The sequence below is a fragment of the Phocoena phocoena genome, chromosome 11 (assembly GCF_963924675.1).
Source record: "Phocoena phocoena chromosome 11, mPhoPho1.1, whole genome shotgun sequence".
NCBI classification, from domain to species: Eukaryota; Metazoa; Chordata; class Mammalia; order Artiodactyla; family Phocoenidae; genus Phocoena; species Phocoena phocoena.
Genome location: NC_089229.1, coordinates 81,046,625 through 81,072,056, shown reverse-complemented (window position 1 = coordinate 81,072,056; position 25,432 = coordinate 81,046,625). Strand labels below are relative to the sequence as shown.

Genomic DNA, 25,432 nt, shown 5'->3' with positions numbered 1-25,432 from the left:
TTTATATCAAAGCATGGTACCCAGCTGGCTAGAGAAAATTCCTGGGTAATTATCTCTTTGTCAAGTTGTAAGTACCTCTGCAAATAAACCACCCCTGAATTTGGCTATTTTTGAATTTCAGATCCTGGTGAACTGGTGTGTTTTTTTTTTTTTAATGTCAGTTGTGTTTGAAATGCTAATCAATAATCTCACAGAATGACATAAACAATTTGAATTCTTTCTTAAGAGTTAATAATGACAGCAGGGCACCAATGCAGAAGGATATTCTTTCTAAAGTGAAATGTGTGCTTTGTATTGGAACTCTTTCAAATGTTGGGAAAAAATTAAAAAGGTAATTACATGACTGAAAAATGCTGTTGTTAGTTCTTCAGTTGAAGAAGCCTAAAATGTAGCCTTTGGAAATGAAACACACTTCCTTTGTGGCTCCCTCCACAGAGACAAGATAAGGGCAAAGCTTGCACCACCCCCCGACCCCAGGGGGAACTTGAAGTAAGCTAGACAAAATCTGTTCTCCCAGCACTTTTTTTTTTTTTTTGCGGTTCGCGGGCCTCTCACTGCTGTGGCCTCTCCTGCGGCGGAGCACAGGCTCCGGACACGCAGGCTCAGCGGCCATGGCTCACGGGCCCAGCCGCTCCGCGGCATGTGGGATCTTCCCGGACCGGGGCACGAACCCACGTCCCCTGCATCGGCAGGCGGACTCCCGACCACTGTGCCACCAGGGAAGCCCCTCCCAGCACTTTTGTTCTGACTCAGTGGCAGCTCCTGCGCTCCTTCCACAACAGCCCTGCCCCGTGTCCTCTCTGCGACTCTCCTGCTGGCATCACACCATACCTCTTTGTGGCAAGATCTGTCCTAAAATCACTTGTCGAACTCAAATGGTTTCAATGGTTCAAGCCATTCAAATGTTTAAGTGAGCTCCTGACTTTCAGTTTAACAAAGGAACAAATGCAAAGGGACTTGAGTGTGAGTCAGGCCACAAGATAGGGAGGTCCTTCTGCCGGGCCTGTCCTGGTGGTAACACTCACTATGTAAAAACTGTGGTGACTTGTTTAGGGTCTGCCTTCTGCTCTAAACAGGAAACTCCGTGACAGGCCACGCCTCTCCTGCTCTCCTCTGCCCACCATTCCAGGGGCTAACGCAGTGCCTAGGACACAGTAGGTAGTATTTATTGAACAAATGAAGTCGACCATTGCCTGACCTCTAAGAGAGACACGATGCTGAATCAGAAAAGGGTTTGAACATTAAAAGGCTTAAGAATGCTCTGAATCTGCAAAACAGTATATAAATGTAGCCATATTATTTTAAGAGGCCAATACTTTAAGCAGAAGTGGAACGATCAAACGTTTCTTGAGCAATGACCAGGAACCAGACACCACCTTAGGCCCAAGGATGGAGGTGGTTTTGTTGAATACATACAGGGATCCTGGCAAAGAGGGGTAGGATCCCCATTTACAGGTGAGGAAACAAGACTCAGAGCTGGGGTGACTTACCTTAGTTGCTATTATTTCAAAACACCTTGATCTTGAAATCCCCTTAAAAGTAACTGATTCCACAAACAGGACATTACGTGACTTATCTTTGAAATACAAGTGCTAAATCACTTTTGTAAAATTCAGCAATTATTTTTCAGTAATTCCCTTAGATAAAACTAGTCCAAAATCCTATGGAAACTAGCTTGCCTGATAACCTTACCTAACACAAGAGTAGTGTTTCAGCTTAATTGCCATCTTGACTAATTACTCACGATGTGGCACAGGCTATGCTGGCCTATTAAAAACCATTAGACAGAAGCTGTGTGGCTTTACAGTATATAGTTCTCATTCCCACAACTTACATTTTGATGGCATCTGTTACTCTCTGGAAGAAAGCCAGAATTTCTGAGTAAAATGTATCAGTCCTAACAATGTGAACGTTATTATTCCAGAAAGCCAACTGAGAATTGAACAAGATCTTACAGTAATGACTAGAACTTTGAAACAAGAATTTTCATTGGCACAGTGGGAAGAAATCTTTTTATCAAGGCTATGAGAATCAGAGATGTGAGCATCTCTTTATAAGCTTCAAACAAATGCCTTAGGATGGGTCACCATTTCAGAGAGGCTTCTATAGATTGAACAAAGCCCAAATCACTTTGCTCTAAACATTTGGGTTTGCGGCATAATTCCACACTAAAACTTATTAATCAGTGTTGGGTTACAGGATATCCACATATTGACCAAAACACTTCTGCTGGCTGATGAAAAGTTAAAAATCGTCTTTCGGAGCCCTCCTATGAAAATTGTTTTTCTCCTTTCTGGTTCTACTTTTTGATGAGTAAAATCTGGGTGGTAGGACCTACACATTATTATTCTCATTAGTTGTTATTATCAGTATTAAATAACAGTTACAGTTTCGTGTCCGTCTGTCTAAGAGCGTGTTTCTCTGATTTACTCACTCTGTATAGTTTCCCTTGGAGCACTTCATCCAAGTCTGTGATTTCAGCTATCAAGTATACTCCAGTGGTGTATAAATTTTATGATCATTTAACCAATTTTTATTCAGTATCTACTAGATACCAGCCGCTGCGCTATGCTCTGGAAATCCTCCCCCTGTGGCAGCTGATCTTTTCTAACTCCTTGTGGGAACTGGAGACCCATCTATTCAGTTTCTTATTGGACATACGCACTTAGACACGCAAATTGTTCCTGCGCACGTGGACACTGATATCATCACATCTCCTCAGCTGGCCCTTGAGGAACTCCTAGGAGTTGGGTTGGGCCCCACTGCTCAACCCAGCACCCCCAACTGTCTAAGGCCAGAGACTGAAACCTCTCTGCTCTTGCCTTCGGTGAGTCTTCTGCCTGAATCATTTCACACTCATCACTTCCTCTCAATCCGCAGTGGCATTTCATACCAGCTCTCATCACTGTTGCTAGGAAATGAAATCTTTCTACCCGTTTTTTTCTTTTTTTCCTTGCTCCAGGAAGGCCCCCCTGAATACGTTTCCTACACTGTTATGCAACATACTTTCTGAAGTGCACATCTGACCTTGTCTCTTTGGTTTAATATCTCTGAAGGGCTTCCCTTAGCTTTCGGGGTAAAGACTTGCGAGCACACGAGGACCTTGTGATCAGGCTCCTAGTTACATTTCCTCCTGGACAGCCTCACTCTCTCCCTAGACAGGCTGACCTGCTCCCTCCACCTGCTCCCTCCTCATTTACTGACTCACCCAAGCATCCAGGCCTGACCCTGTGAAGCCTCCCTGCCCAGGCTGTCTGCTCTGCAGCAGGCTCCACAGCTGCACTGGGCCATCACCACCCTTTATTTGATTGCTCTGCTGTATTTCACCAATGTTTCCTGAAGGAAGCTATGGTATTCAGCCTCAACCTTGAATCCCTAGGCAGCCCAGTGCTTGGGGCACAGTAAGCACTCAGACTCTGAGCCTGCGTTTATTGGATGAACAAATCTTGAACCGATGGAAAAAGATTTATTGGTTTGCAGTTTTAAGGCATTCTGGATCATACCTCAACTATTGCAGCTTAAAAACTAAGGATTCTAGTTCCTTAAAATACGTGTTGGAGAAGCAGAAAGAGATTTCCTCCTTCCAAAGGATGTCTTTTGGTTAGGGTTTGGGGTTTTTTGCCTTCCCTTTTCTCCAACACTGAACTTACATATATTTGACCTTAGTCGTTCTACTTGATTCTTCACTAGGAAATGGAATAGCTAAAGGTAAAATCATATACAAAGGTGCCAGAAAAATGTGTGTTTGGATCCTGGTTCAAGCCCTATTTACTGAGAACCTTGGATAAGTAATAAGCTTCTCTGAGCCTCAATTAACATAAAATGGGTATAATTAAATAGGATAACATGCAAAGCTGCTAGCACATAGTATACACTGAATTAGTTTTCTTTCTTTTTCTCTGCTTACATTTCCCTTAAAGATATACACTTCAGGGCTTCCCTGGTGGCGCAGCGGTTGAGAGTCCGCCTGCCGATGCAGGGGACACGGGTTCGTGCCCCGGTCCGGGAAGATCCCACATGCCGCAGAGCGGCTGGGCCCGTGAGCCATGGCCGCTGAGCCTGCGCGTCTGGAGCCTGTGCTCTGCAACGGGAGAGGCCACAACAGTGAGAGGCCCGCATACCACACACAAAAAAAAAAAGATACACACTTCACCTGGAATATATTCCTCTCCATCCCTTCTGACAAAATCCTCATTTTTTAAGGTCCAACTGTCCTCCTAATCTCTGTGTAGTTGTCCCTGGAGCCTTCGGCCAGAAAGGGCTGTCCTGTCACCTGGGTTCCAGTGCCTCAATGTCTTATTTACTTTGTTCAACAGATCTATGCTGAGTGTCTACTATGTGTTGGGCATTAATTTAGGGGCTGGGAATCAGCAGTGAATGAAACAGATGTGTAAATGCCTGAGTCGTAGTGGAGAGGAATAAACATGTCAGTAAGTATAAAAACAGTATTAGGTCAGATGAATATAAGTGCTCTAATGGGTAACAGGAAAGGAAGTAACGAGAATGGGGGTGTCAGGGAGGGGGCCAGGCATGGAGGGAGCTTGGGGACAACAACTGCAAATGGAAGGCATCCACACACCAAGGTACTGACCAGGGAAAAGTGTGGCATTTTCGATAAAAAGAAAAGGGCCAATGTGGTTGAACTGTCGTGGGCTAAGGAAGGTGAGATGGAATGGAATTGGTGAAGTAGGCTGAGGCCAGATGGCATAAGAGGGCCACGGGGAAGAGTCTAAATTTTATTCCAAGTACCACTGAAGGGTTTTAATAAATCAGGGGTGTACTGGTATAATTTGTTTTACGATTTCTCCAGCTACTGTGTGTCTGAACGTCTATTATCTCTCTCATGGGAGTTCTGATTTGCACTATAGTTTCTGGTGAATATACCTGTCTTTTCTATCACACTGTGGTTCTGGAAGGGCAGTGATGATGTTTTACTCTTGTTTCCATCAGTGCCTCATGCATAGTCTCCCCAGTAAATGCTTGTCAAATTAAATGGAAATGTCCTGTTCCTTCTTTCTTGCCTGCAATTGTAATAATTGTCATTGTAACCCTTCTAACCTTTGCAGGAAACTTGCAGCTGCCAGCTAGATCTGAACGAGGACAGTTTTCATATCTGTATTCCTCTCAGGCCTTCCTGCCATTGTAGGCTTCTCCGCTGACTTCCTGTCTCCCGGGCCAGGTTACTCCCAGCCCCGGCCTGCAGGGCGCGTTTGTGGTCCCTCTTCTGTAGAGCGTGAGGTTTGTGCTGGGCACCCGCCCTCACAGGAAGCATCGCTGCTAGCTTTACACGACTAACAGCATCATCGCAGAACAACAGCACGCGTGCTGGCCACTTGCATGTCTCCTGCACGTAACCGACACAGCATCCCCTTCTGCTGGCTGTGTCCTCCCTAAGCCTCGGTTTCCTCATGTGTAGAATGGGGATAATCACACCAGACTGCCTCCCGGGGTTGATACAAGGCCTTTAAAGAGATCATGCATGTCAAACTGCACAGCATCCAGCAGATAGCACTCATCGAATGTCTATTTATATTAGTCGTAGTGCTGTTTCTGTTTTTTAAAGATTTTTTTGATGTGGACCATTTTTTAAAAGTCTTTATTGAATCTGTTACAATATTGTTTCTGTTTTATGTTTCGTTTTTTTGGCCGAGAGGCATGTGGGATCTTAGCTCCCCGACCAGGGATCAAACCTGCATCCCCTGCATTGGAAGGCGAAGTCTTAACCACTGGACCGCCAGGGAAGTCCCATTAGTCATAGTACTGTAGTATGCACGTTGATTTAATCCTGGTAGCAACTCTGCAAGGGAAGTCTTGTTATATACAGGGTCAATATTCAGCTGGTTTGCATAGATGTGCCTACACTAGTTGCTAAAACTGTTGCAGTATCTCCCAGTTGCCAAATTACCTGCTGTCCCAAGCCCTCTAAATCCCGCTCCCCGACTCCATGACCCTGCAGCCTTCTCTGCCCACGTTCTTTCCCTGGGATCCCTACCTCCCCCTTCTCCCCACGATCTGGCAGCTAATGGGACAGGGTCTGGCACAGCAGGAGGCCTCCAGGTTCCAGACAATTCCCCTTATTCTATTCCGAGTGCTGTCTGATTACACTTCCTTCATTGATGGGTAACGTGAAGTACAGAGAGAATAAGTCGTCCTCGATCTTATAAATGGGAATCCTAGGAAGTCACACTTCAGAATCCGATGCCCCGGTGCCTTCCTTGATGCTGAGCTCCTCCTTAGACACTGATTAGAAAAACTAACAAGAGCCACTTTAGCTTCTTGAACTTTGAGGACTATTACCCGGACACCAGCAGATTCAGTTTCTGATCAATTCAGGAAGCAGTCAATGACATCTGAGAGTCCCCGCCTCAAGTGCCTGCCCTCGACCTTATTCCCCACCCCACTTCCATCCGAATCTCATTTAAAACAATTTGGCCCAAATCCTTCCACCCTCACGTCCGGCGCTGAGGACAGTCTTTGAGATGAAGACTCCGTGTACAGCCACACCGTTAAATAGTCACCATTTCTATCTCTATTTTCAAAATAAGAAGAGAATTAGAAAGACGTTAACTTGCACAAATACGTGGTAACTCATGGATTATAGTACGAATACTAAATAGGAAATTAGGATAATGTATAGGATAGGTCCCACAACAAAAATGAAATCCAGAGTTGGGAATGGAAAAAGATCCCTCTTAAACTGAAGACACATGTCTGGATTTAAAATGTGGACAGTAGAGGTGGCATCTCCTTGAATGTAGACATCTCCTTCTTAATTGTACATTCTGAAGCTACAACCTCCCGCCCCCAGCTTGCCTTGAAATGTAAGCATTTTAAAAGTGTCTTATTATGTTCTAACGTCTTTAAAATAGGTTTTCAAGATTGAGCAGTTACATAATTGGCTTAATTAGATTCAATTACACAATTAGCGTAAATTGGAAATAATAGGATCAGAACATATAATTTCATAATTATGGCACATGACAATAAGGCAGAAATTAAGTTGGCCAACAGTGCTAATGCAGGAGGGGTACATACAAATCTTAGAAGACTTGATGTCTTTCATGAGCCCAAATATATCCTCCCTCCAACAGTTACGGCTCAAAAATACGGTTTAACTAAACGAGATTGATTTTGAGTTCCAGACACAGAAAACAACATCTGGAAAATTCTTAGCTCTTTTCCTTCCTTCTGGGTGACTACATTTCTTTTCTATCTCATTAAAAGGACAATCCCTCTCTTTCTGAGGCCTTAATAGATTATGCAAGGAAGAATTCATTCTGAAGGGTGAATTATGCCGAACAACCCACCAATGCGCATGCTTGCCCCTCTGCTAGGACAGCAGCTTCAGGGGCACTCCTGAGGATTTGTGCATATATGGGATGGGTCAGCCTTCAGAAATACTGAGAGACGACAGAGGGATTAAATTACCTGTCTCTCAAATCAGCCATCCGACTTTTAACATTGCATTCATTATACTTGGTTCAGGTGGCCTAACATCCCTGCTGCGTCTTTATCTTCTGATTTTAAAAGAGGGGAAAGATGACATTTGCCTAATGAGAAATTCATGTTCTCAACTCCTGCAGCTATTTTGGTGTATCTTTCCGTAAATTATGTCCAACTACCAGAGGGCTAAGAATAAACCGTTCATTTGTTAATTCACTCATTATTTTATTTACTCATTGAATAAACGTTTTGAGCTTCCTGAGGGAAGAGATTACTTCTTATTTATCCTTACGTATCAAACCCATAGCACAGCTGCTAGCATATAAGAGGTACTCAGTGTCTATCGAACTGCTTTTAATATATATTATAGCTATCATCTGCCCTGGTCTTACACAGAACAAAGGCTACTCTATTCCTGGTTGCGGCCTTCAAGAAACTTACAATTATTTTTTGTGTCACGACAATTATTATGTTAACAAAAACATGAGTTAATTGGTACAACCATTATGGAGGACAGTATGGAACTTCCTTAAAAAACTAAAAGATAGAACTACCATATGATCTAGCAATCCCACTCCTGGGCATATATCCAGAGAAAACTATAATTTGAAAAGACACATACACCCCAATGTTCATAGCAGCACTATTTACAATAGCGAGGACATGGAAGCAACCTAAATGCCCACCGACAGATGAATGAAGATGTGGTATGTATATATATATGTGTGTGTGTGTGTGTGTGCGCGTGTGTGTATCTGTACACACACACACACACGATGGAATATTATTCAGTCATAAAAAGAATGAAATAATGCCATTTGCAGCAACATGGACGGACCTAGAGATTATCATACTAAGTGAAGTAAGTCAGACAAAGACAAATATCATAGGATATCACTTATATGTGGAATCTAAGAAAATGATACAAATGAACTTACAAAACATAAACAGACTCACAGACTTAGAAAACAAACTTATGGTTACCAGGGTGGAAGGGGAGGGGAGGGATAAATTGGGAGACTGGGATTGACGTAAACACACTACTATATATAAAATAGATAACTAATAAGGACCTACTGTATAGCACAGGGAACTCTACTCAATACTCTGTAATGGCCTATATGGGAAAAGACTCTAAAAAAGAGGGGATATATGTATATGTATAACTAACTCACTTTGCTGTACAGCAGAAACTAACACAACATTGTAAAGCAACTATACTCTAATAAAAATTTAAAAAACAACCCCCCTCCAAAAACATGAGTTAAATTGTCCCAGCTGACATCACTATGATGTCCACAAAGAATTTTTAGTCAAGAGTCAAATAAGTAGAAGAACTTAAAAGTGCCATGTGCTAAAATGAGAAACTGGTCCCCACAAAGCCATGGTCATGGGGCATGGTCAGCCAGGGTCTGGGTCGCAGCCCAGTACACCAGCACACGTGGGCAGTTCTCTGAACACACATGTGGTACCTGTCCTTCCAGGTACCTCTGGTTTTGATCCCACTGTTTGTCAAATTAAGTACTAAATATTCCCAAAGGTCCTGAACATACCTCGGCAAACGAACAACTGAAAATGTCTCCAAAGTCTTAGAGAAACCTCTAAAAGCCTTGGGCATTTTTTCTAATGATCTCTATTTTGTTTGTTCCTCTTCAATATCATCCTATGAGTAATGGGAGAGGCAAAGGGGCTTAGCGATGCTCACAGGCCATTACTAGCACAGGCTGCGGGACTTATCCTCTTAGACCCTTTCCTCCTAGTTTATTGGATTCTCTTTCATTACTTTTACTTTTCTGCATGATCCTTTCTTTTCTGTCTCTTACTTTCTGTCCCCAATAAATACTAGCTCAAAATATCAATTCTCTTATCAAAAATGAGAGTTTGTTTGCCAGAAGAAAATATATTCCCCAAATGCCTTGATCTATTCACATCTCCCCTAACAATGTCCCAGAAGAGGTTTTGTGATAATTCAAAGACTCAGACAGTGGATAGTCCAACAGCCTGGTGTAGGGTTTGAAGGCAGGGGTGAGGAAGTTTTAAGCTTCTGTTAATATTTCAGGGTCTTGATCCTGTCACTACAGGGATGTAGAGGCACAAATGTATTTCCTAAGATTCTAACCCCTAGAAGCTATATATTAACTTATTTAAAATGTATGTTTTAATGCACATTAGTCTAAATATTCCTTATGGGACCTAGTAGTAAAGAATAAAGTTGAAGTATTGGAGGCGAAAAAATATACAGAGGGAGAAACATCCCCAAACTTGTTATATTCTTGTTTTTCTCATTTTACCAGAAGACAGGAAACATTTTCTAAGGGCATCTAGGTACAAACCAGGCTTAAAGTGTGTAGAATTCAGATGAGTTGTTTTGTGAACAAATGTGAAGAACTTCCTTATTTTATTTTGCATAAATCCTTGAGGGTAAAAGCTATGTCAATTATGAAGAATTAAAAACTTCTTCTAAAGCTCTCCTGGTTTAAGCACTTAAATCAACTTGGTAAATGCACCTATTTTTAAGGACCAAAAATTAAAGTGGTAGCAAAATGGAAGTTTTCCTACCAAACTGTTAAGAGTAGTTACCTCTGACCTGGAGGGAGAGAAAATGTAGTCTCTGAATTGAGCCACAGACATGCTTCAACTTGCCATGTGCTCTAAAATCTTCTCTCTCTAGGAGGGTCAAGATTAGGAGGCCATAATCTCCAAGGAGTCTGGAGTAACAGATTTTCCAAACTGGGTTCATCAACTACAGATTTTTAGAAGTTTTCCAAAAAGGCTATTTCAGTAAATGAACACTCTTACCGGCAAGTGACTTTTTGTTTCCATCCTTCCAAAGCTTAATATCTCTCTTTCTTCTCCTGCCCATTAAAATCCAGGACCAGTGCCTGTTCTCTTGGGTGTGCACTGCTTGGATGAGAATGAGACAGTTCATGTTGCAATAAGTTTGTGGGCTCTCCTCCCTCCTGTCCTGGTTCTGGAGAGAGTTCTGACAGGAGAGGATGGATAGACACACGGATCAGTATGTCTTAAAAATTCAAGCACGAGAGCCTGGCAAAATGCAGGTCTTAATGTGAAAGCTAAAGATGGGTCAACGTTTTTGCAGCAGTCTTCTCTCACAGTGAAAGTCACCTGGTGATTTCCTTATCACAAAATCCAAAGGCTTGGACCTGTCTCCTCTTTGCAGCAACTGATGCTGTGAACTCTGACACGGAAATACTCGTCTCTTGGCTTCTAACACGCTCCATTGCCTGGTTCTTCTTCTACCCTTTTCAGTGTCTTCTTTTCTACTTATTTTACTTGTCTTTCTCTTTTTTCCTAAATGGGAGATTCCCCCAGGTTGTGTCTCTGGCTTTCTCTTCTCCTCTCTCTGCATTTCTCCCTTCTCCCGCCTCTTGCTAACCTGAAGGCTTCAACTGTCATTCCATGTGGATGATGCCACTGAAAACTGTCAATTACTGAGTATCTACCATGAGCTGGACACTTTAAAAAAATATTTATTTTACTTTATTTATTTCCTTTATTTTTTTGGCTGTGTCGGTCTTAGTTGCAGCATACGGGATCTTAGTTGAGGCACACGGGATCTTAGTTGAGGCATGTGCGATCTTTCATTGCTGCACGCAGGCTCTCTCGTTGAGGTGCACGAGCTCAGGAGTTGTGGTACGCGGGCTTAGATGTCCCACGGCATGTGGGATCTTAGCTCCCCGACCAGGGATCGAACCCTCGTCCCCTGCATCGGAAGGTGGATTCTTTACCCCTGGACCACCAGGGAAGTCCCGAGCTGGACACTTTTTACATGTCATCTCACTGATCTCACACCAATTTTCTGCCTTTTAGGTGAGGAGGCAGAATCTCAGGGAGGTTTGAAGACTCACCCGAGACATCAAGACCACACAGCAGACGTGCTAGAGCCAGTGTTGGAGTTCAGATCTTTCTGGCTGTAAGGCCCACGCTGTTGTCACTACACCGGCCCTCCTAACCCATGACTCGGCCTCCGGTCTCATTTCAAAATCCACAAGTCTTCTCTGACTGGTTTCTCCTCCTAACAGAGGCTTTCTGAAACCGTTCACCACCTTTCTCCCAATGACCCGGCTCACAGTGGCGGGAGTCTCTGTCTCATCTCGCGGTCCTCCCCTTGCCCCGCTTCTCCACACCCACCTCCTAATCTCACCAGCTGCCAAATGCTACCTCTGACTTCATCTTTCCCTTCTCCCAACCAGCCGACACACCACTTCCTGAGCACTGTTCCCCAGGCCACATTCTTCCCTTAGGTAAAATCTTCGGTGGCTTCCCACTGCTGAGAGAAAATAACGTCCAAATATCTACACTTCTTGCTCAAAAGTCCAATCTACTTTTTGGGTCATATCTCTCAGAACTTCCTGACACGTAAACTGTGTACCAGTGAAACCGGTCAACTAACTATCCGCTGAGTGTCTGAATGTCCCGTCTCTATGCTTTTGTTCAGGTTGCTCCTTCTTATAGGAACTCACTCTGAATCCAGCAGACACTCCCCATCTGCACAAACTCTACCCCGTCTCATGTAATGCACACGCAGACACACACACACACACACACACACACACACACCCCGATTCCCCTCCACCACCTTCCAGTTGGATGTCACTTTACATCTTTAAGCCTTCCCAGACTTCCATCTGTTCCACTCTTGGGAAACTTAGCCTGTTCTACTTTGGGTTTATTGCCCCCCCTCCTCTTCTTAGTAAGCTCTAAATCCCTTGGCACAGAAGGGACATTTCAGACTCCTCTGCGTATTCCCTGCAATCTTTTAGTCCAAGGGACATAATGGATGCCGGCCAAATACATATTAATTCAATTTAGTCAAACTTCGGTAAAATCTAGCAGTGTGAGGTCACATTTTAAATGCAATGCTGTACAGGATTCTCCCCTAGCAAGAAGAAACAAAATGTTTCACACAGTCTCTGAGCATCTTGAGATCAAGACTGTTTAAATGATGACTATGAGTGCATAGCCTCAAAATGATTACCTTTTTTCCTAATGTAGAAGGGAGAGAGGGCAGAAAAGGATTTGTGGAGAAAAAGAAACAATGTTAGGTTCTGTCCACTGTCACATGAAGAATGGAGAGAAAATAACTTACAGTAGAATGCACGTCAATAAGATAGGATGGCAAATGCTGAATGATAAAAATTCAATTTACGTGTAGCTCTCCTGTGACACAAAAATATTGTCAGGTAAGGTAAACTACTGCAATATTAACCTGTACTTAGTGAGATGTTAGCCTCTGAAAATGTTCTTTGGTTTTTCCCTATATTGTGTTTATGTCTTCCTAAGTGGATGATAAGTTCGCAGAGGGGAAGACATAGACCCACCGTTACCCGGCTCTTCTGACACTTTGGTGTTTACTAAATGTTATCTTTGGGATTGAGCATCAAAGAGGGTCATGACTCTTCTAAGGTCTCATTCCCAAAGAGTTATTAACACAATTTTGGAGGATGATTTTTGAGAAGATATCCAATATATGGCTATGTTTATACACAAGAATTTATATCAGATTCAATGATACTCACTCCCTAATTGTGTGTCATGGATACAAGAAAGTTGTAACTTTGACTTCTCTTTAAGCCTGTTAGTTTTAATCTTCTATGAAGCAGAAGAAAATTCAAATCATGGACAACCACGCCCTCTGTGCAATGCTACTGATCTTAAGGAGGAGTTACGAGCAACTGGATGCAGCAAGGTCAGTGCAAATCCATCACCAACACCAGTCAATCTATCCAAAATGTGTGCTGACAAAAAGCCAGTGCTCTCCCATTGGGACTGAACATTATCCTCTCCCCGAACGCAATTTAATTGCTTAAATCCTTAATTTCTGCAACTCAAGGAATTTCTTAAAGTATGAATCTCCTTTTGCCAATGGCAAAGTTCCAGGTGTGGGGAATTGAGACATTAGTGATGACAGGAGGCATGAGGTCGGAGGATGACAGACAGGACTGAATTCACTGCACAGAGAATTCTCCAGGAAATACCATCTGCACACCTGAGGCTTAGATTTGGTGTGTATAACCAAGAAGTCCACTAGGAACCAATGATTTAGCCAGGATAGGGGCTCTTCAATGACTGCCAGTCCTATTTAAAAGTTAACAAAATGATTGCTAGAAACTTTATGTTCTGGGAGAAAGGTAGGGTAGGAAAGGTGAAAGCGGACAAAATGCAACATAGTCACAGATGCAAACCCTCTTCTCACTCACCACAATCATTTGAGCCACGTAACTTTCAGGTCCGGTGTATTCAGTTGGGTCTTTCACCTTCACCAGGACTAGGAAGTACAGATAATGCCACATATTGTGTTCTGACTTGATGTGCTCCTCAAAAGAAACCGTTTTATTATCAAACTTGTCCCTCTCGAGTCCTGCAAATCACAGGAGACACAATGTGTGTAATTTAATCAGCACTCACTTCTTGGCATAAAAACAGAACATAATAATTATTGTGAAAAAACACTTTCTGAAAGACCATGACAATTTAAAATGTTATGATTAAAAACAACGTAGTATATAAGGCCTGCAGAAAAAAAGTCAGAGTCTTTAATTTCTTTCCTGTGGATCCTTAGAAACGCACAGTCCTATTATAGATGTAAAATTTGCAGACAATTTTAAATATAGCTGTATCAAAATTGTCAAATTAAACTGGACCGCAAGTCTAAGAAAAAGAAGTCAAAATGACTGTGCAAGAAAAATCACGCTTGCTAATCAGGGCAGAAAGAAAGTGTCATTTTAACCAGAAACTTGGGTAAAAGGAGAAAAGGCAGCTAACAGTCATCTCTTCAAAACCACTTGTAATCAGTGAAGGGCAAACGAATGTCCACAGATATCTGGGCTCTGAGCGCAGTAAGGACTCACGGGCTCATTCCACCCCTTAGACTACTGTGTTCCAGGCATTTTGGGGAGGGGAAGGTCTGCTCAATTTCCAGGGCATATTTTTAGCCTCTGGAAGGACACGGAGCAGTAATCTCACTGGGTAGTAAGATTCTCTTCTCTCAAAGGTTGAAGCGCAGATGAAAGGAAATGAATGGGGATGAAGAAAAACATCTATGGAAAAATGAATTATACTGCCAAGTAAAATGGGATGTTGGGATTCAGTCTGGTTTTGCAGTTCAGATACTGGAGGAGAAATCTGGAAATTGAATTCCAAACCTGGCTACTCTTTTCCCAAACATATTTTTTTTTTTTTTAAAAAAAGGTCATTTGGCCATTTAGGCATGAAGAAGACCCTTTAAACAATAAGATGCAAAACAAAGTACGATAAGTAAAAAACCTGTCCCCAATGAAGGCGTGACCCTTTAAATTATATTACTGGATATTTTTACGGGAAATACCATAAAGTTTGGCTGGCAGATGGCTATGCCTCATCTTGCTTGACCTATCAACAGCTCAGCATGCTTCAAATAGAATCCAATCCTCTCCCCCAAACCTGCTCCACCCATGTTCTCTTTTCATTCCATGACAACTCCGTTCTTCCAGTTTTCAAGCCAAAAGTCTACGAGTCAACCCTGAATCCTCTCTCTCTCTCTCTCTCACACATGCCACATCCAATTCATGTTGAAATTCTTTTGGCTCTACCTTCAACATATACCCAGAATCTGATTGCTTCTCACCACCTCCATGGTTACCACTCTGGTTTGAGCCATGATCATGTCTCATTTGGATTACCCAAATAATCTCCAGACCCCTTGTTTCCATCTTTATTCTCTGTGGCCTATTCTCAACACAGCAGCCAGAGTGATTCTTTAAAAAACCGAGCAGGATGGTGTCCCTCCTCTGTTCCAAACACTGCGGTGGCTCACCTCCTCAGAATAAAGGTCAAAGTTCTTACAGTGCCCTACAAGTAGGGTTGCCGGGGAAAATACAGGATGCCCAGTTAAGTTCAAAGTTTGGAAAAACATTGAATAATTGTTGAGTTTAACTACATCCCACGCAATACCTTTTTGCTAAGCCCTAAGTGATGTGGCCCTCCAGCCTCTCTAACTTTGTCTCCCTCTATCTTCTCCCTTGCTAACGCTCCTCCAGCCACAATGGCTTCCCTGCTGATCCTTGCACCCAGACCCCTGCCTCAGGGCCTTTGAACTGGCTGTTTCCTCTGCCCACGGCCCTCTTCTCTCTGGTATCTCTTTGACAAACTCACTTACCTTCCAGTTTTTCTCAAATCTCACCTTCTCAATGCGGCTTAACTTGATCACTTTATTTAATCCTATAGCCTGTCTCTTCTGCTTTGCCGATACTTTTGATCACTCTTTCCTTGTCCCCTTCCTTTTCCTAGAGTGCTTTTCACCTCTTAACAGACTGAATATAGCCATATCAAAGGTGTTCTATTAAACTGGACCACAAGTCTCAATTACAGAGGTAAAAATGATTGTGCAAGAAAAATCCAGCCTGCTAATTGGCACAGAAAAGAGGAATATCATTTTATCCAGGAACTTAGATATGAGCTTATTATGTTGATTATTTATTGCATGTCCATGGGCAGATATATGTGTCTCTTTTCTTCACCAATGGTCCCAATAGCTTAGAATATTGCCTGGTACATAGTTGGCACTGAATAAAATATTAATTGAGTGAATTAAGAATAGGTCACTAAGAATATAACGGAACTGAAGAGATGCAGAAAGAGTAGGATATAAGCAGAAAGCAATGAGGCAGTAGAAGCTGTGGACTGGCAGAAACCAGGAGGTAGAGCAGCAAGTAGAGAGAAGCAATTAGAATAGGGAAGCCATTCTAGACAGAGAGAAAGGGGAAGCTGAGAAAAAAGTTGTTGGGTAATAGTGTATGGTGGGGCTGAGGGTCTTGCTTTAGTTTCATGAATAACATCTGGCTCTCCATATGGCTCTTTGCTTACTGCACCTGTTATCTTAAATTGCTCACGTATTGTTTCAATAAATTCTCATTACTTTAAGAAAAAAAAGAATATGTCACTCATAAAATATTGTTCCACTAGGATGGCTATAATCAAAAACAGATAATAGCAATGTGGATGACGACATGGATAACTTGGAAGCCTCCTACACTACTGATGGAAATGTAAGATAGTGTAACTTTACAAAATAGCTTGGCAGTTCTGCAAAAGGTTGAACATAGAGTTACCATGTGTACCAGCAATTCCACTCCTAGGTATATACACAAAAGAAAAACATATGTCCACACAAAAGCATGTACATGAATATCCAGCATTATTCATAATAGCCAAAAAGTAGAAACCCAAATGTTCATCAGCTGATAAAAAGATAAACAAAATATGGTACATCCATACAGTGGATATTTTTCTGCAATAAAAAGAAAGGAAGTGCTGATACATGCTATAACATGAACCTTGAAAACATACCAAGTGAAAGAAGCAAGTCACAGAAGACCACATATTTTATGACTCCATTTATATGAAATGTCCAGGATAGGCAAATCTATAGCAACAGAAAGTAGATCAATGGTTGCCTAGGGCTGAGGTGGATGGAAGGTTTGGCGGGAAGGAAGGGAGCAGTGATGGCTAAAGGATATGAGGTCTCTTTTGAGGGCAAATGAAAATGCTCTAAAATTGATTGTGATGATGGATGGAGAACTCTGAATATACTAAACCCACGGCATTGTACACTTTCAGTGGGTGAATCATACAGTATGTGAATTGTACCTCAACAGTTATTACCAAAAAAAAAAGGAGAAAATTTTAAAGTAGCTTTCTCCTAGAATTCAATTCAAACAATTCCCTACCTGTTGCAAGATACATAGGACTATAAAGATAATGTCTACCATCAATTAACCTATAATATGGGAGAGGAAACAGACAACTTGTTTTATATTCTGAAGTGATACAATCTGCCAAGGAAACATAAAGGAGGACAAAATGAGTTCTGACCAGGTACCCTTTAAAAGGTTTCAAAGAGGCATAAAGCTTTAAATGTCTGGCCTATGAAACATGATCATGGCAAGTGGAGAAGAGACGAATGGTAAGAAAAGGTACTTAACTTTTATTGAGCACCTATTTATGCTGACAACTACAAAGATGTCCAAATATGCTATAATAATTACAATAATCCGATCTGACCTTTTAGCATGTGAGGAAAGAGATTCAGAGGGATTCAATTAATTGCTCAAGTTAACACCTCTATTTAGTGGAAAAGTCAGCCAGTATTTAAATAAAAATATTCCTGACTCCAAAGCCATGTTCTTTTGCCTCTGGGCTGAGGAAATAGCACAGCAAAGCTAGAGATGAGAGTAAATGCCCTGTTTAGGGGACTGTCAGTTCCTCTGGTGTGGCCAGGAGGGAACACTCAGAAATTAAGATGAAATGGTCCATTTGGCACAAACCATGAAAAGTATTAAACACAAAGCTAAGGAGTCTGTGCTTTATGCTGAAGATTTTTGAGTGAGCCTGGCATACTGGGAGCTGTGCTTTAAGTAACTCCCTGTGCCAGGATTTAGAGGAAGACTGTGAGAGAAGAGGCTAAGGGTAGGAGTCCAGGGGACTGGGACAGGGGAGGAGGGATTTAAGGGAGGGAAACTGGTTGTCTTTCATCTTCACTGGGTCTTGCTCTCTAAGCTTGATCATCCATTCTCATGGTTTCAACCATCATCATGCTGATTGATGAGTTCTCGATCTTTATCCCCAGCACTGACCCTTCTTCTCAACTTTACATTCTACTTCCCGCTGCCTCCTGGATAACTTATGGGCATGTCAAACTCAACTCATCAAAGAGTTGTTTCTTTAGCCCTTCTTCTTCCCCTCTGTTAATGAAATCCCTGTCCACCAGTGAACTTGAAGTCGCCCTCAGACTCATGCACTGACTATCCACTCTGTGCACATGTCTTGTAGTCACTCTGACTTTCTCACCATTCTCCAAACACACCAACTCCTCTGAAAACTCTACGCCCCCATCTAGTCTCTTTCCCACTTGACAAGAATTTCTTCTCCAAGAGCCAACTCAACCACTGCCACAGCTCTGACTCCCTTGGTTGGTCCTCTCTGTGTCTTTGCTATGAAAATTTGTCTGTTTCTATCTTAGGCTCTACTACTTTGTCTGATTTATTCTTGTATTACCGGCACCTGGCATAGTAGCTGGAAAACAGTAGGCATTCAACTAGAGTTCACAGAATAATTGAATGTATCAATAATAAAGATTGAAGAGGACTCTGGGGTAGAAACTGAAGAGGGCTTGATGTCCGATTAGAGGCACCAATTTAGGAGGAATCAAGGACTACTCGATATTCTGACTTGAATGACCAAGTTTAAGGTAGTATCACTAAATCAAGAGGAAAAAAAATAGAAGGAAGAGATTTTAAAGGGAGGATGTATTTGATTTTAGATGTGTTGAGTTTAAGATGCCTACGGAACAACCAATGTTGGGATGTTAGGCAGGAAGCTGGAAATTCCAAACAGCATTCAAGATATAACTCCACTAGTCCAAGGATAAATGACATAAAATGAACAATGAAAGCCAGAGCATCAGATGAGACAACCAAGGGAGAAAGAAAGGAAGGGTAAGAGGAGCTCTGTGAGCTCAATACAAACTTTTCAGGAAAAATGTTAAGACTACACTTATGTTGTGTTTCCCACCCAGTATGACTAAGGTAAGGGAACATACCCACTCACTAGCCAGGCATCCACATTCCTCTCCTCTGCTTTATTTTTCTCCATAGTCATCATTTGACATTCTATGTATGCTGGAAAATAAGTTCCATGATGGAAGTGTTTTTTGTCTGTTTTTGTTCACTGCAATACCCTAGCACTTAGTAGATGCTCAGTAAGTAACGGTTGAACAAATAGGTGAATGAATGACTTTCACGCATAAGTATAGACAATAAAGATAATAAAATAATGCGCAAAGTATAGAGAAGGGACTAATTACCAAGAGAAGAACCTAGATGGCCCCCCTCACAATTTAGCCTTTATATCCTATTAAATCATCTAGAAAATTCTAGGAACCTGACCCTCCTATGATAGGAGTTCTGACCTATCATCAAATCCTTTCTCCATTTTGTTATTTTGTCACACCTGGTCTGTTGACATCTCCTTTTCACTGGATTTTTCACCTCTAGTAATTCAAAATTAATAGTTAATGCGGACAACAGAGTCGATCTGTTTCCACGCTTACTGCTTCAGCTCTGTCATGTGCTCATCATCACCTCATCATGACCACCTTCTGGACCACTAGCAACTGTTTTCTGAATCCCAACTCTGAAACATCTGGTTCACTGTCTTCGGGGCTAGGAAAGTCCCATTTTCTCTCACTGCCTGTCACAGTACCCACCTCTTCTGTTGCTACTATGGGCATCCTCGGAATACTCCTGGGGCCAACTCCTACTGTGGAGAATCTCTCCTCTGTTATTTGATACTATATCTCCCTTTGGATCACAATTTAACACCGAACTCCTCCAGGAACCATTTCTAGATTAATTACAGCTATTTGATAGCCTACTAATACAACCCCCAAATATCCCGAATGTTTATTCTTGTAATTAAGTTCTTCTAATATATATGGTATATATTAGATCTTATATGCGGTAAGTGATTCCAGGAATGAATGCATATCTAGATATACTTTATCACAACACTTCCCACATGTTTCTGCCCTTTGAGGGCAGAGAATAAAGAACCTTTATGTTACTGAGGTCACAGGGATTAGCAGCTAAAAGAGCTTGAAAACACTTTTCAATATTTAAGTAAGTTTCTATTTTATTTCAAATGTTCACACTAAATTTGTTCTACTTTACAAAGTATTTGTTCTAATATAAAAATACTATTTGAATTTGCTCTCAGGTTAATTCACCTCAATGGTCTCTCAAATTTGTTAATAAATGTGAAGCTTCTGAAAAATAGGCCATGTTGATCTAATACCTTCTGATATATCACCCTATATCCCTGTGGACATGTGTGTGCCACAGAAACAATACCATACATGTGACAAACCTTGGGATAACTTGGAATTAGTGCATCTAACTTTTTTGTCTGCAGTATATAGCAATTTAGGACTTACTTGCTTTATCTTCCTTTTATAGGTTATAAGCCACATAAATATAGAGACAATGTTAATTTGGAGGTGACTAATTGGATAGTCATCCATTAAGCAAATATTTATGAATGATCCCCAATATACACTATGGAAGCATAAAAATGGATAAGATGTAGATGTGGATCTCCTAAAGACGAGAAGTTATCATGTATGGAGAGCTTACTCTCAGTTAAGCATGGAGCTAAGAATTTTTAGAGACAGGATTTCATTTATACCCACCACAACCCCAAAACACAGCATTATATTCCTCACTTTCAAGGTGAAAGGAAACTTGACCAAGACCACATAGCCAGGATGTGGAACCAGTGCAGACCCATGTCTACTTGACGGTAAAGTTCATATACTTTCTATAATATGATAAGGCCTAGTATACAACAGAGGAGATGAGACAATGAAAAATATGTACAGTACTATACAGCTAATTGTGGTCGACAAATCTAGGAGCAGATGTGTTTGCTTCTGGTTAGTGAGACCAGAGGAAGCTGAATTCACGGAACAACGGCTTTAGATCTGGGTCTCAGAGACAGGGCAGTAGTTCAACAGCTTAGGAGTCTGGGTATTCCAAACAGAAACACCATAACAGAGAACACATGAGAGAGAGTTAAAGATGAGTAATGCAGTTGAACCAGAACCTGAGCTATAAATGGGAGAACAGTGGATGAAAAGGCAGGCAAAAAAGAAGGGGCCCAATTGTGGGGCAGCTTACATGCCAGGAAAATCAGAATTTTAGAGTTATAGACTGTACAATGTTATTGATAGGCTTTTGAGTAAGGAAATGAGTTCAAAGTGGAAAATTCTGTCTGGCAGCACTGAACAGTCCACTTGGGGGGGTATGAGCCAGGGTGAGCCTCAAAAACCAAGGTGTGGCCGTGGGAATATGTGGAAGGAAGTGAGACTGTGAAAGCAGATTCATTACCATGTAGTAACTAGTGCACCTGGAAGAGGAAAAAGGAGATGCTTAAAGTGATGGAGAAGTTCCCAGCCCAGTGGGGTATCATTAATTGCAATACAGAAGACAAGATAAGTTGCCAGGTTAGAGGAAGGAGATGGAAAGGCATGATGCACCGGTTTGCAGACATGGTAAAATTGGCTGCCAGGAAGTCATATCTTTTTAAATGTCAATCAACCACGGAAAATAAAGAACAAAAGCCTGGAGAGAGGTTGGAGCCCTGGCTGCATATTTGGAAATAATCTACATAAAGTGGTGCTAAAGAGAAGGGCAGAGGGAAGAGACAAGGAGTCTATGATAAAATCAGAACCTCTGATCCAGGGGTTGGGAGAACGACTAGGGCCTTGTGATAGACCCAGAGAACGTGCAATCTGAGCTAGAAGAAAAGGTCAGCAGGAAGTTCATGATGAGATCTGAGACAAACATTTCAACTTGGTGATGAAGGTTATTGTGGTATTTTAAGGAATTTACAGGCTACAGGCTTTTTGATAACTGTGAAAAGCCAGAGAGAATTTTGACATTGAAGGGAAAGCTCAGAGGAGCAGAAATAGGGGTGAAGTGACACGCTTATTTTGCTGTTCATGTTTTCTTGTTGTTATAATAGCGGGGACAGGATCATGTCTTAGAATGAAGCTCAGTCTACCGATAGATTTTTCCAAAGAACTCATGTTTCGGAGGTAGTGTGCTGACATAAGTTATTACGATTGTGAAGAAAAAGGCTTCCAGGAAGCAGTGTAAAGGCAAGACCATGAGACACAGGAAGATCTTCAAAGGTACTACCTTTCTTCCTCTGTGGGACTCACCCTTCTATATAATAACTCTCTTCCCCAAATCTCCCAATAATTGCACAACATCTTTCTGGCGCCATGCCAATCTTGTGTTCCTCCATCTAATCTAGACATATGAAGAGAAGACTCTTCTTTTTGTGTCATTTCCTTCCAGTAAGTCCCTCCCCAGCACTGTGCAATCTGGTATCTGCCCTTACCTTCCTGGAAACTCCTCTCTAAAACCTCCTAAACGAGAAATTCAAAGGCTCTGCTTCAGTTCATGTTACTGCTTTGACACAGTTGATAATCAATTCTTTTGTTCCCAAGGGTGCTTTCTCCCCTCACTTCCACGTGCCACACATGTCCGGTTGTCCTCACACCATTCAGACTGGAAAGGTTTTGTGAGTGTGTGATCCCCTTTCTCTTTCAACTTTTCAATGCTGACGTTTTCCATGTGAGCTCCCATCATCTCCTCCTCTCACTTGGAAGCCTTCCTCCACACTCCAGCTTTTTCTATGTCATACGGGCTGAGGATTCCCCGATACTGTCTCCTTCTCTGAGGCTCAGACCCATATGTTGACCTCTGTGCTGAGTGTATCCCACTGGGCTGTTCAGTACATACCTCAATTTCAGTACTTCCAAAGCCAAATTCAGTATATGCCTATGTAAAATTGTTTTTCTTCTTCTATTCTCAAACTCAGCTGTTGGTACAGCCATCCACCCAGGCACCCACGCTCTCTCATATCCATTCCAAACCAAACCATTGAGATTTAAAAATTCTATCTCCCCAATATTTCTTAACTTTGTCCTCTAATCCTGAATACTGCCACCACCACCTCTCCTGGATCAAGGTTTTGTTACCTCTCATGGACTATGGCAATAACCTTCTACCTAGTTACTATGGCAATAACCTTCTACCTAGTTACCCTGCCTCCAATATTGTCCCCTGATGAACAACTTCCCATAGCTGCCACAGTGCTCAAAAATAAAAATTAGACCCTGCATCCTCTACTTAAAATTCTTTCATTGTTCGCCATCTTCTATAAGTCCACAGGATGAAGTCCAAGCCTTTTAATATAAAAGGCCACATATGATCTGGCCAATCTCTTTTGCTGGCATTGCCCTGCTCTGAAACGTACACTCCAGAAACACAGAGCTGTTTACAGGAAATGAAGACTCTACTCATGCTGTTCACCCCTCCACGCCTCTCCTTCTGCTGGCCACTCTGCTTCTGCCCACTTGGATATGGCTCTCTCCTTTCATTTTTTTTTTTTTTGGCCGCGCCATGTGGCATGCAGGATATTAGTTCCCCAACCAGGGATCGAACCCGTGCCCCCTGCATTGGCAGCGTGGAGTCTTAACCACTGGACTACCAGGCAAGTCCCTCCATTCCATCTTTTACCATCAGCTCCACCACCATTTCTTCTAAGAAACCTTTCTTGACTCTTCCTCGGCGGCCCCCTACCACAACCCAACGAGACGTTAACAACCTGTAAACTTCTCCATCATTTCCCTTAATGCATTAGATAGCACTGATATTTACTGTGTCTGTATTCCACAACAGATTGTGGACACCCCGAAGGGCATGTCTAATTTGTGTTTGTTTTCTTGGAATAGAGCTCATGATCACAGGTTAATATCTGGCATACTCCCACCTGTTGGAGGGATGCTGGAAAGGCTTGGAAGAACCATTCAGGGAAATGAGACAGTTGATAAAAGGTGAACCAAGGAAGGAAGGGGATTTATTGCGGGTCCAGTTTAAGTTATATAGAATAAACATCGTAGTGAGGCCCTTATGTTTGTTTCGTGACTTTTATCAAAAAGATTCTTCAGCTTGACGTGGAAAAATAGATGGTGAGTATCACCAGGAGTCGGTGATTATTCAAGGAGGGGGAAGGATCCTAGGGCGACTAAGCCAGCTACAGAGACGACTAAAGCCAGAAAGGGCTAAGGTCTATGAAGCAGAGGATAGAGCCAAAGGAAATAATGAGGACAAAGAGGAGGTTGGGTGGGCCTGAGAGAGCTAACGATAGAAGAAGAGGAGGACAGGGTGTGAGAGAGAGAGGGAGGGAGGGAGAGAGTGGCAGAAATTGAGAGAAACCACAGTTCAGAATCAAAACCGAAGTGCTGCCAGTGAGTAGAAGTTCAAGCTGGTGCATATTGGATCCATAACCTAACAAAATACAATAAAAATCATTCTATTGTTTAATCAATATGTTATTGTGATTAAAAATCTGTTTGCCAGTTGGTGGAACCTTTTGGTATTTTGTAACACATACTATAGTCAGAGAATCACACAAATTGCAGAAATAATGGCGAGTTAGCTTTGGGATGTAATTCTTCTGCTTTTTCTGGAAGCAGAGTATCCCAGTCCAACTCTCAGTTACATCATCTGAATTTTGTCCAGCTTTCATTTTGAAATAATTTTTCCCAAAGCATGGCAAACAAAAATCATTCTAGTCCCTCCTTTCTACTGGGCAGTTTCTTTCTCTATTATTATAGTATCTGGAGAACACTTACCACAGATGAAGCAGGTTGTCTTTAGAATTTCTTCTTTTTTCTGTTTTTCACTTCTGAGATCCGCAAAAGTATCAATGATAACCCCAAAAATCAAGTTAAGAACGATAATGATGACAATGAAATAAAAAAGAAGGTCATACACCACTCGGGCAGCAAACAAGGGTTCCTGAAATAAAAAATTTTAAAACATTAAAAAAAAGCCCATCGTGTATATATACATATACACACATTTTCAAGGCATGTTGATTGAGCATATCGTCTAGCAGAAAGTATATATTCAGTCATTGTTTGCTAAATATGAATAGTATTCCAAGTTGGAAAAATAAGACCCACTTTCTATCTTCGTTTTCTTTTTTTTTTGTTTTTTTCGGTACACGGGTCTCTCACTTCTGTGGCCTCTCCCATTGCAAAGCACAGGCTCCGGACGCGCAGGCTCAGCGGCCATGGCTCACGGGCCCAGCCGCTCCGCGGCATGTGGGATCCTCCCGGACCAGGGCACGGACCCGTGTCCCCTGCATCGGCAGGCAGACTCTCAACCACCGCGCCACCAGGGAAGCCCCGATCTTCGTTTTCTTTAAGTGTTGTGAGGAAAACTTTCCAGTCTGTTCCCAGACCCCTCCCATTCCCTAGGACTTGCACTTTTCCTCTCCAAGGGAGGGACTTACTGTGTATTAAAAACCACTTTACATGTCATTGTGCTAAATGCATTTTGGTGCAGTGGGCCCC

General features: G+C 42.0%; 1 protein-coding gene across 3 annotated transcripts in view; it reads right to left on the bottom strand.

Annotated features, from left to right (window-relative positions):
• Positions 1-25,432, bottom strand: part of ITPR2 (inositol 1,4,5-trisphosphate receptor type 2) — a 523,170-nt gene that overhangs the window by 37,067 nt on the left and 460,671 nt on the right. For all 3 annotated transcript variants that reach the window (XM_065887013.1, XM_065887016.1, XM_065887015.1), the window contains 2 exons: positions 24,707-24,872; positions 13,665-13,825 (listed from right to left, as the gene is read on the bottom strand). In XM_065887013.1, the coding sequence (XP_065743085.1) occupies positions 13,665-13,825; positions 24,707-24,872 (327 nt within the window). The remainder of the gene's footprint in view (positions 1-13,664; positions 13,826-24,706; positions 24,873-25,432) is intronic.